At 40.8% G+C, this 11,065-nt stretch overlaps 2 protein-coding genes across 4 annotated transcripts in view; both read left to right on the forward strand.

Annotated features, from left to right (window-relative positions):
- The window catches only part of LOC125305613 (rho guanine nucleotide exchange factor 2-like), a 53,462-nt gene extending 47,974 nt beyond the window's left edge, over positions 1-5,488 (forward strand). Inside the window, 8 exon segments of the mRNA XM_048260464.1 lie at positions 352-540; positions 1,089-1,187; positions 1,304-1,359; positions 1,476-1,523; positions 1,793-1,843; positions 2,243-2,638; positions 2,949-3,120; positions 4,044-5,488. Of these exon segments, the coding sequence (XP_048116421.1) occupies positions 352-540; positions 1,089-1,187; positions 1,304-1,359; positions 1,476-1,523; positions 1,793-1,843; positions 2,243-2,638; positions 2,949-3,120; positions 4,044-4,126 (1,094 nt within the window). The 3' untranslated portion in view covers positions 4,127-5,488.
- Positions 5,489-5,804: 316 nt separating this feature from the next.
- LOC125305635 (annexin A2-like) lies at positions 5,805-10,838 on the forward strand. 3 transcript variants are annotated; one of them, XM_048260527.1, is made up of 13 exons: positions 5,805-5,935; positions 6,616-6,667; positions 6,794-6,890; positions 7,002-7,108; positions 7,253-7,366; positions 8,094-8,184; positions 8,435-8,514; positions 8,615-8,674; positions 8,792-8,882; positions 9,015-9,110; positions 9,239-9,297; positions 9,405-9,515; positions 10,693-10,838. In XM_048260527.1, exons 2-13 carry the CDS (start codon positions 6,641-6,643, stop codon positions 10,753-10,755), a joined length of 996 nt encoding a protein of 331 aa, XP_048116484.1. In that variant the 5' UTR covers positions 5,805-5,935; positions 6,616-6,640; the 3' UTR covers positions 10,756-10,838. The 3 variants fall into 3 exon arrangements, with proteins under 3 accessions (XP_048116484.1, XP_048116487.1, XP_048116486.1); XM_048260529.1 differs by having other exon boundaries at positions 5,807-5,935; positions 7,020-7,108; XM_048260530.1 differs by lacking the exon at positions 6,616-6,667.
- Positions 10,839-11,065: the final 227 nt, after the last annotated feature.

Raw genomic sequence — 11,065 nt, forward strand, 5'->3', positions numbered from 1 at the left:
ACCATAACCGGTTTGTTGCATTGAGATGCAGCACTCACTATTTTTTGCTAATGTAAACAGAATGCTGGCAAAAACTCATTCACTGGGGGTTCTTTATCAAACCAGAAATAAATGAAAGTGAGTGAGAGCATGCTACCTCAGTAGTGTTATATTCAGATGTAGCATGATTTCCACCCGATACTGAAGACATGTTCTTTCTTGCTTATTATATGTCTCTGAATGATACTGAATGGGGAACAGTTAAAATAGATTCAATTTTAATAGAGCTTGTGTTCCTCTTACTTCTTTTTATACTTGTGCTGAATTTCCCTCCCTCTCTCCCTCCCTCTCTCTCTCTCTTTTCTGTTACAGCTGACATCCAGCAGAAGGACCGTGAGGTCCTGGAGCTTCTGCAGGAGCGGGTGACCCTGTTCTCTGACCTGGCTGAGGTCACCAGCAGCCAAGAGGTCACGCTCCCCAACAACAGCAGGAATCTCTTCAGGGCGGACACGCCCCACGCACCGCAGGCTGAAAAAATCCTCACCGAAGCCATCGCCGAAGGTGAGAGACTGGAAAAGAGAGTGATAAAAAGGAATGAGAGAGATGGAGAGAGAGAGAGATAGAGAAGAGAACAAGTACAAAAGGGTTGAGATCTACCTATCAAAGCTAGTGTGACAATATCCCTGTGCAACTGAGGGTACCTTGGTTACATAGATATTAACAGCTTCTTTTTAATATCCTGGTTAAAGTAAATATTTGACAATTTTCAATACAGATGGCTATTGGTCTGAGCAAACTGTAGTAGTTTTTTTTTCTATTTGTTTTAGGCTCACATCAAACTTAACATGGGCGAGCCTGTTTGTGTGCAAATAACTCACTTATCCACAATATCCACAAACATAGTTGTCCCTTGAGTCTAAGATTAATGTTAAGTTCAATTCATGTTCAGGTGAAGATTAAAGCTGTTATATGAAGTGAAAAAAACAAAATCCAACCTGTTTGATCTCATTGAATGCTGGTGTAGTAATATGTAGGTTGTGTATTAAGTGGAATTTTCTTGACACCCCTTTTCTCTTTTCTCTCTTACCCACTCGCTGTTTCCTTATCAGTCGATAGATTGAGTGAGTTGCTGCTAGGCTCTACCATTGAGCTCCCTCACTCAAGCAGTTCCAATGGTGACCAGAACTACACGGGGGCACCAGTGAGCAGTAAGTCTCCGGCCTTGCCTCTGTATGAATGTAACCAAGTAAAGTGGATGTTCATATAGGTAAATGAAGAAATGTGGTATTTTATTAACACACCTCTCCCTTATTCTATTATTCAGATGGAGATACAATTTCAGTCAATGGCACACATGATGTGAACAGCGCACCATTGAAGGTATGACCATGACCATAGAGTTTGCACTTCATTCAGAGACTCCTTCTGTACTGAGTAAACAGTACATTGATAAACATTGCCTATGGGGTTTTAACATTGCCTTTGTCTGTTGATAGCAGCAGGACAGAAATGGAAACCAGCTGCACAACAGGACACCCAATGAGGTAAGCCTACCTGATGTCAAGCATGTGGAGCCAAATTTGTATCACTGGATGACTATTTGAATCACCTGGTGGAGCTGCACACCTATGTTGTCTCAGAGTTAAATACCGTAAAAAATAAAAGTACAGTGAAATGTCAAGTAAGGGAACAGCAGAGTTCAGATAATCTGTGACTTTATTAGTGACTAATTTCAGGGGTATCAACACCTGTATGCATTACAAAGCAGATTTCAGTTCAGGTTCACTCTAACTTAACTGTGTCTGGGTTTCAGGAGGTATGCCAAAGACTGGTAAACTTAAGCACTCAGCTCCATGCACTACAGGTAAGAGACTTTTGTCCACTTCTCATACATCTGCCTCGGTACACTTAACAACAATGTGATCCCTTGTAATAAAATGTCACTTCGGTCAAGAAGTGTCTGCTAAATGTAATGTAATACATCTGCCTGTACATAACAACAATCGCAATGTCCTATGTACAGTAATAGTAATCCATAATACATGTTTTACATTTCCGATCGTCTAACTGTAGATATGCCTATTATCCAACCATTACAATTACTCAACAATAATATATTAGTAATATAATATAATAATATATTAGTGATATCTTTCTATAAATGCTTGAAAAGTAAACATTAGGCTACGATTCATTTCCAAATAATTTATTTCACCTTCCTGGTCCTTCTCACACCTCTCCCTTCCCATCCCCGCCCCCTCAGGCTGCAGTCGTCCGACAGGACTCCATCTTGGAGCTCTGCTCTCGTGAAGGCTCCATGCCCGGCTCCACCCCGACCACCCCGGTGCCCCTGCCCGGCGGCCCGCCCTCGCGGCTCAGCCGCTCCATGTCTCGCGACACAGGCATGGACGCGGGCAGCCCCGGGTCCGTGTCAGGCTCCAGCAGCGGTGGCGGATCTGGCGCCGACTTCGCCCTACTCCAGAGGCAGAACAGCCTGCTGCAGGAGGAGTTGGGCAGGCTACGCTCGACTGAAGCCAGGCTGAAGGACAGCGAGAAGGCCCGCTCCGAGCTGGAGCAGAAGCTGCGCGACTCGCAGGGAGGGAGTGGGGACGCCGCGGTCACGGGACAGCAGGAGACGGAGACCGCAACACCACAACTGGTGAGGCATGGGGAATACAGGAGTGCCACTGTGTGTGTGTGTGTGTGTGTGTGTGTGTGTGTGTGTGTGTGTGTGTGTGTGTGCGTGTATTTGTCAGTATGTGATTGTTTCTGTGTGTCAAGGACGGTAATCAGAACCATTTGGGTCAATTTCCAATTGCATGGTTTCAATCCATTTAATTAAGTCCTAAAGATTGCTTGATTAAGCATAATTAATCAATAATCACCACCTTTAGGCATATCTGGGTGCAATGGTTTAGATAACTGCATCAATCAACATTGGTAACCTTTTTGACCTTGTGTCCTTCAAGGTTCCTGCCCAGAGGAGAGGCAGCAATGGAGACGCTGCCCCCCTTGCTCCGCTTGCCTCCCAGGAACCTATTGACCAGCTAGACGGCGTTCAGGAGGGCAGTGAGGAAGATGAGAACTCAGATGATGAGGAGGAGGAGATACAGATCACGTCCCGGTCCGACAGTCCCAGAGGTCAGCAAAAAATGTGGACATCTCATCTCACTGTGCTTAACGCTACACTGTAACTCTTCTTCAGTTGAACCCAAACTACATCTACTATATTCTGTCCAAGAAGGAAAGGGCTTATGCATCATAATTATGCCCACACATCATGAGGCAATATATGGTACTTTGACTTAAGTGAAACAATACAATTCCCAGAAAACCCATTTCCACATTCCTTTCTTGGTTTGCATTCTGAATGTTCTTATCCACCACCCCACAAGCTAGCCTGGGTGTTCCCATGCTGCCTTGCGCGTGATTTGATTCACGCTGCTAAGGCAGCCTGGAGACCATGGAGCAAATTTTCGCCTGAGATAGGGAACCAATCACAGAACAGGGGGGAAAGCAAGACGATGATGAGCTATGCACAGACGCATTTGATAGACACGTGGCACCCAATAAACGGATCTGGACATTTTTTTCAAATACGAGAAAATGAACGTTTGGTTCCCAGACCACGTCTCATTGAGAAGTGGTGCCGCTAGCCAGGCTACCCACAAGCCAGCTTGTGTAAGCACCGCTGCATTTCAAACCACCTTCATTCTCCTCTTTTGACCTTTATACCTTTCTACCACATACCACTGATTGTAGCTTAGGTGTGTCATAGCAGTAAATCTTCAGGATCACTGTAACTGTCCCCTCTGTAACTGTGATAAGGTGGTGGGCTGGGCAACATCACTCGCCAATGTTTAACCCTGTTTCTGTTTCTTTTTGTTAGATAGTCCATAGAAAACAAAGAAATCACAAGACACGCTACAGCTAGTTGTACATAGTGTAGACAGCACTACATCTTGAGACACTAAAGCAGCTCTGAGATACAATAGCAAGGGTGGAATAGGCTTGCCTGTGCTAACATGTGTTTGATTAAAGCATTCTCCTGTGTGACTTTACAGATCTTCAAGATATTCCCGAGGAGAGCGAATGTGGTCTAGAGGCGCGGGAATCAGAAGAAAATCCTGAGGACCCTCAGAGTTAACGTTCGCCCCAGATCCTCAAAGCCGTGGAGGTGATGCAAGGGCTGGACCTAGTCTCAACCGCCATATGAAATATCTAAAGGACTCTTGTCAGTGTAGCAATGGCTTTATGCATTCTGGAACCATGTATGTTATATATCTTACTATGATATTGAATAATTTAGTCAACATGTGTTTTGGTTTGTAATTAATTAACACTTTATTTCTAGTTGTCTAAAAGCAGACTTCCGTTGTATTCCATGAGGTTATCTCTTTCATCATTCTCCCCATAGACTGTATATATAGTTCTATATATACAGTCTATGATTCTCCCTTAGTAAAGAGGGGTATATTTTACTTTGGGGAAGAGTTTGGGAAAATTTTCCCATCCACCTCTATCTGATGAAAATGTATACCTTACATATCAAAAAGAAAACATCATGACTTTAAGGTCCTCTTTATGTCAGCATTATAGTGTTTTAATGTGAACAGGCAACACCTCTTCCAGGGTGGGCTTTGACCTGTAAGCGGTGGACAGGAGTAAAGGTTTATGCTGCAGCGGTCTGTATTTAAATGCTGATATCATGTGTGGGCCTCTTCTGGCACCAGCTTCTCTTAACCACAAACACTTGAAAACAATTCCTGTGCTTTTTCAGTGACCAAAATATTTCAGTTATTTTTTATCTGAAGAGAGGGTCATTGAAGGGACAATGACTTTTGGTTTTCACTGAAGGAAAGACTTGCTAAAGACAAACCAAAGTCAATTGCCATGTTTTCAACAGCGGAAAAAAAAGCAATGGAGTCATTTCACAAGGAAAACTTGATATGACCAACTTGACTGAACCCAGTGCACAGTAGAACTGCAGCACTGTTATCAAACCTCTACATAGTGGAAAATAGTGTTGAATCAATGTAGCAAGTTGGCATTTTTTTAAACCGTATTTTTAATTATACTGTTCATTTTTGATGTGAGAATCTGGTCTCTTCTACTAGAGAAACCAGTCTGCTGTCCTCCGTCTTAAAACCAGACCAAATTTGTCAGAGGATAAACAGAATGTCCCTAATTAAATGTTCTGTCAAATATTGTTGACATTGTTATACTGGAAATTTCTAGCTTAGAAATTATACAATAGTAGTTTATTTGTGAGTTCCTTCCTATTACGGCACAAACACACAAAAAAAATGAGAAACTACAGTAGTGTTTCCCACTCTATATTATATTATATATACGTCTTTGTCTGTATAAACATTTGAATTGTCATGGGGAAAAAAAGATTTTGTGGACTTTTTAAACTGTGATGTAATTTTATTGTTTTTATTTTTGTTTTTTTATCTGACTTAATAACTTTGCTCTTATGTCTTGTTCATAAATATTGCTTAAATTATTTGTCTTGTCTGGCATTTCCCTTGCATGCACCATTGCACCAAGTCAGTCTTAAAGTACTTTTATGTTGAAATATCAAAACTTTTATTCAAAGGGGTATTTGTCAAAATAACAAGACTACCTAAACGATGACTCACTCTTCGATTAAAAAATCAATAAAGAAAATAGAATTCAACTCTTCAATGTGGCCATGCATGGAATTTCGTTTGTCCTTCTTTGGTCTTTGATCTAGATAAAGGTATTGAGCAAGCAGGGAAGTCGATGAGGGGAGGGGTGTGTGAGTGTGTTCAGTCCATCCTGTGGTTGACATAAGTCCACAGGGATAGGCCTGTTGGGATATTTAACGACAGGAATCCATAACACGCCCTTATGCCTGGAGTCTGTTGTAACTGTTCAGCGTGACGGAGGTCTTGCCTACCTGCTTGTTTAACAGGAGCTGGAAACCGGGGTGAGTCGAGGAAAACTATGTTCAAGAAAAAAATTTGAAGTTTTTGGTTTGGACATTGCGGACTCTTTCCCACTGAGGTGTATGCCGTTGAAATATGAAATATGCGATGTCTTATAATGCACTGTCGATCTTAGCCTAGGCTGCTCCCTAATGTAAAAAAATTGCATTTCCAATTATTGTTGCCGCACAAAAAGTAGGCCTAACGCCAAACGCTTTGAAATTCATTGTTTTAAAATATGTACGCTGAGAGCAATAGACTATTATAAAGGACCTAGAGGAGTAAGCAGATGTCAGACGTCTGACACCAGATATTCCAAGAACGAATCTAAACTTCACAAGACTTGTTTCCACAAAACTCTGAGACACAAAAGCTATGGTAGCCTAAGCTACAATATGTTACAGTAACAGTGTTTTCAGGGACGGGGGCATTTCTTTGCTTTAGGCTAGTAATATTGTTGTAGGTCACTGTAGACGGTAGGGGGCAGCAACATGCGGCTATTTCCACATTCCATACTCAGGCCCTGTGTTTACTGATGAAAAAATGTTCCAAGTATTTTTAAAATTTCTGGATTTAGTAGCCTTGCTAACTCTCAAAGATTATCTCTGAAAGAAAACTCTTAAGGTTTTCTTAATAAGAGATATTTGTATTGGTGACCTTGCTGTCCTCCTTTATAACCCAGAAAAACACAAAGCAAGCTGAAAAGAATGGACATTAAAAGCATTAAAGGGAATGTAAGTAAAACCATCATGTAGGCCTACTTTATTCATTAGAATCCATCCGTTCACTGCATCACTGTCATCTGCTGCCCAGCCTTTGTCTATTCGAACAGTACTTTGATGTTTCCTCTGTGATGGCAGGAAATGTGGTGGGGGACTCTGGGTACAATCCGACCTTTTCCTGGCTTTAGCCCTGAGGTTGATGCCTGTGATATTCAAACAGCCTTGGATAAAAAAGGTACTTTTATGCAACACACTGTCCTCATATTAGGTGGTAAATGATTTTTGTGGGAATACAGGGTTTTGGCCATTGAAACTGTATTTTTATTTATTTATTTTTTATGTAAAACAAATGCCTTTCCAACAGATGTGGGCGCTTTGGTGGGAATTCTGACCAATCGAAATAATGCCCAGAGACAAAAAGTTGCAGAGGCCTTCCACCAAGTCTCCCAGAAGGTACTAAAAGTGCCCTCTTTGAGCTCCCTCTCAAAGAGAGCAGTTCCTCCACATACCCTCATTTCATATTTTTGATAATTAACAGCACGTTAAATCTACAATATTCTAATCACACCCTGGAGTAAACCAGTAACCCCCTATCAGGACCTGAGTCCAGCTCTGAAAAAAACTCTCTCAGGACCCTTGGAAGAGCTAATGCTGGCTCTGATGATGACCCCAGCTCAGTTTGATGCCCACCGCCTGCGTCAGGCAATGGAGGTAGGGGCACACCAGAATTCAACTGAACTTATGCAGAATCCTCCTCAACTTCGTTGTCTGTGCCCCTGTGTTTCAATGATGGATGGATGGATGGATGGATATTCAGTATTCAAAAAGCGCCCTAGCACTTATCAACGTTTTAGTAAAAACAATCTTCCCTGGAGGCAAAACATTCACAGATCTGTCAATATGCCAGTCTAACTTCTAACTTAGGCTAAAGTAAAGAAGATAACTGGAAATTATACACATCTCCTTGTCACTAATACCATTTTTCATTAGTCATTCATTGTTATCTTTGTAATATCTAGACTAGCACAAATCCCTACATGTTTTGCTTGAGAGCAGCATATCACAGCTATAATGTATTCTTTTGAAAAAAGGAACCTTTGAAACAAGCTAATAGTTAGTTTAGTTAGCTAATCTTTCTCTAACCACGATAACTAATGAAAGAAGCTAAAGGCCTAATGTTTTTGTATGAATAAATGTATCATATGCAAGAAATAAGCATGGTAATAGAGATTGATTTGTGTTCATCTTGTTATTTGTGTTCATCTTGTTTTCTTTATGATGAATGGGTGTGGTCAGGAGATCAATACTTTGCTCAACGGTGCATGACGCAAACAGAGATTCTGCAACCAAGATGATGACATGATTTTAAAAATTTTTTTAAATGATCATTTATTTGCATATTGTATGTTGCTCATTTTGTTTCTTTGATTTCTTGCAGGGTATGGGCACTGATGAGGAGGGGTTATTGGAGGTCTTATGCTCCCGGACAGGGCCACAGTTAAAGGACACCATGGTATCTTACAAGCAAGGTGAGAGAAGGGAGATGGGGATGGATGTCTGGGTGAGCAGCACACCATTTAGGATTACGGTCAAATGTAAAGATACATTGGTGAATGTATTAGTGAATAATATTGTAGTAGGAGATAGAAATGGGGTGTCAAGGTAAGTTCACTTCAAAACATCACAATGACAGAGATTAGAATCATCCCTGTAGAGCAAACTGAGCAGAAAAAATTGTGAGATAATGATTTGTTTATTGCCTATAACTGACTCGTTTAGCATTTGGACGCTATCTGGAGAAAGACTTGGAGAGTGAGACCAGCAAAGATTTTACCAAGCTTGTCCTGGCCCTTGTGATGGTAGTGTATTGCTTTATGTTTGCCAACATTTCATAAGTCAGTGTACTTTCTTTGGTTTTAGATTGTACCTTACAGGTGTTTCCTATTTTCTCTCATGTAGAAAGAGGAAAGAAACCCAAAAGGACTGATCGACTATCATCTGATTGGTGAGGATGTAAAGGTATGCTTGACTTCCTCAAACCTATTATTCTTCTTTTCTGACAAAAAGGCAGAACAATTATATTTGTGTGTGTGTGTGTGTGTGTGTGTGTGTGTGTGTGTGTGTGGTTTGTTGAAGGCTCTCGCTGCAGCAACAACTGGTAAGAAAACTGACACGACCCCATGGATACAGATATTAACATCACGAGACCTAGACCATCTCAATAGAGGTACGCTGCCTGGCCAACCTTACTGCATAAGCCTTTTCCCATTTGTGTTCATGTTTACATATCTAGAACTGCCCATGTACTGTGCTTCTCTGACTCTCTCTGTAATTATTCTGCTTGTGTCATTTCACTCAGTGTTTCAAAGACTACACATTTTAAAAGGAGAGACCATAGAGAAAATGGTCCAGAATAACTTCTCAGGAGACTTGAAACTTGGTCTGCGCATACTAGGTATGTCTATCAAACAGCTGTGTGTGTGTGTGTGTGTGTGTGTGTGTGTGTGTGTGTGTGTGTGTGTGTGTGTGTGTGTGTGTGTTTAATTTAATTGAATCCCTCCTCATTCTGTTGTGTTTCACCAGTGCAATGCATCCAGAACACTCCACTTTATCTGGCCCAGCGTCTGCATGGTTCCATGAAGGTCAGTTTAACTTGATAAAGGAAACGCTGATCGAGCTCATCTGTTAATTGCCAAAAAATCATAGTGGTCTGAACCTGGTGTGGGTTTGTTTCACTTTGTTTTTACAGAAAAGCAACATAGTGCGAGGAATAATGGTGGGCCGCAGTGAAGATGACTTACTTTGTGTGAGGAGAGAGTTCAAAAAGCTTGCCAACACTTCTCTGTACTCCACAATTGAGGTGTGTGGGTCTCTCCTTCTGTTTCTCTCGATCATCCATTTTCAGTGGTGCACCCATTTTGAGGTCACCGAGTAGGGAGGACTCTCGGTAGGACTGATTTTATTCTTTTTTCCCCTACTGACAGTACTCGCTGACTTCGAGCAACATGGGCTCTATATTACAGTTTTTCTCAGTTGCTTTGGCACATTTCTCAGATCAGATTCTCAAAACCATTTGTTCAAACTCCATATCATCTTATCACTTGTGCACATCATTGAAGCAGTTTCTCCCCATTTTGAACAAATAGCAATGTTTTCGTACATCCATGCAACTGATTTTGTACAAATGTCTGCTGTTTTTTTTAATTTTCAATGGCTAATGTCATGTTGGTCAAAATACACTATTGGTTCCCTGCTGAATAGTCCTACCCCATAAATATATTGGCCTTATTTCATTGTTTGTGTCATTACATGCAAATGTGTTGAACTAGTTGTCATAACTATAGTTGTCAAAGTCTATCTAGCATATATAAATATATGTGACCTGACAGACAGGAACGTCAGGATGTATAGAAAGATGTACAGTGGTGCACAGCTCTGACCAAGGGGTGTTTTACTGTATATTGGCCATTTTTTTCATTTGCACAATGCTGTAAAAGCCTTTTTTTAACATATTGTCACAATGTGTGTCAACAGAAAAAAGCTTTGAAACACATCCACTGTCTTGCAATCAACCCCCTCCACACACATTAATGTGTAACTCTGTTACATAAATTAGAAAATACTGTTGCCTTGTGCATTGTTCATTACAAAATATTTACAGAGTAAACTGTCACATTGACAAGACAAAACAGTTTGACTATCTTGACCTAAACAATGGCGTCAGGACTTGTCATTTTCATTGCACTCTCAGTTTCATTGGTATAAATATTTGCTTTTGAGGCATAAACAAAGCATTTTGAGCCAGATACCTGCTTTTGCAGGTAATGCACTATGCGGTGCAGTTTGCTGTAATTGTTTTGAGAAATGCACCAACTGTTGTGCGAATGTTAATGATGATTCGAGAAATGAACCAAAGCAACAGAAAAACTGTAAACACGGTGTGAAACCCACTTCAGAAAATGTCAATATAGAGACATTCACTTGAATGTTTTTGTTACACTGACCATTATTGATTTGATTTCTGCTTTGCTTTGCAGAAAGAGTTTAAAGGGGATCTGCAAAAAGCTCTGTTGGCACTGTGTCGATCAGAGGACCTGTAGAGGAGGAGAGAGGAATATGAGAATCCTGTTTAGCATATTTATTTTGTACATGTATTCTCCACAAATAAATGTACATTTTGAGTCTTTGTCTCCAGTGTATCTTAATCTTTGGTCGAGAGCAGTGAGTTAAAATCGTTTGACAGTGAAGAAAGAAGTAACTGACATTGAGATTGTGACTTTTCTCCATCATATTAATAGCCAATACTAGTGGTGTAATGGTACAGAATACAGGTGTGTACCTTGATTTTGAAGTCACAGTTCGGTTCATTTTCAGTAGGCTTGGCTACAGTACCTGTACTGCTAACCTAAA

The sequence above is a fragment of the Alosa alosa genome, chromosome 13, assembly GCF_017589495.1.
Source record: "Alosa alosa isolate M-15738 ecotype Scorff River chromosome 13, AALO_Geno_1.1, whole genome shotgun sequence".
NCBI lineage: Eukaryota > Metazoa > Chordata > Actinopteri > Clupeiformes > Clupeidae > Alosa > Alosa alosa.

Coding starts and splice junctions, on each gene's coding strand:
- LOC125305635 (XM_048260527.1), top strand. CDS start 6,641: ATGGACATTAAAAGCATTAAAGGGAAT. Junction 8,515..8,614: donor TTGTCCTGGCCCTTGTGATG/GTAGTGTATTGC, acceptor TCTCTCATGTAG/AAAGAGGAAAGAAACCCAAA. Junction 8,675..8,791: donor TGATTGGTGAGGATGTAAAG/GTATGCTTGACT, acceptor GGTTTGTTGAAG/GCTCTCGCTGCAGCAACAAC.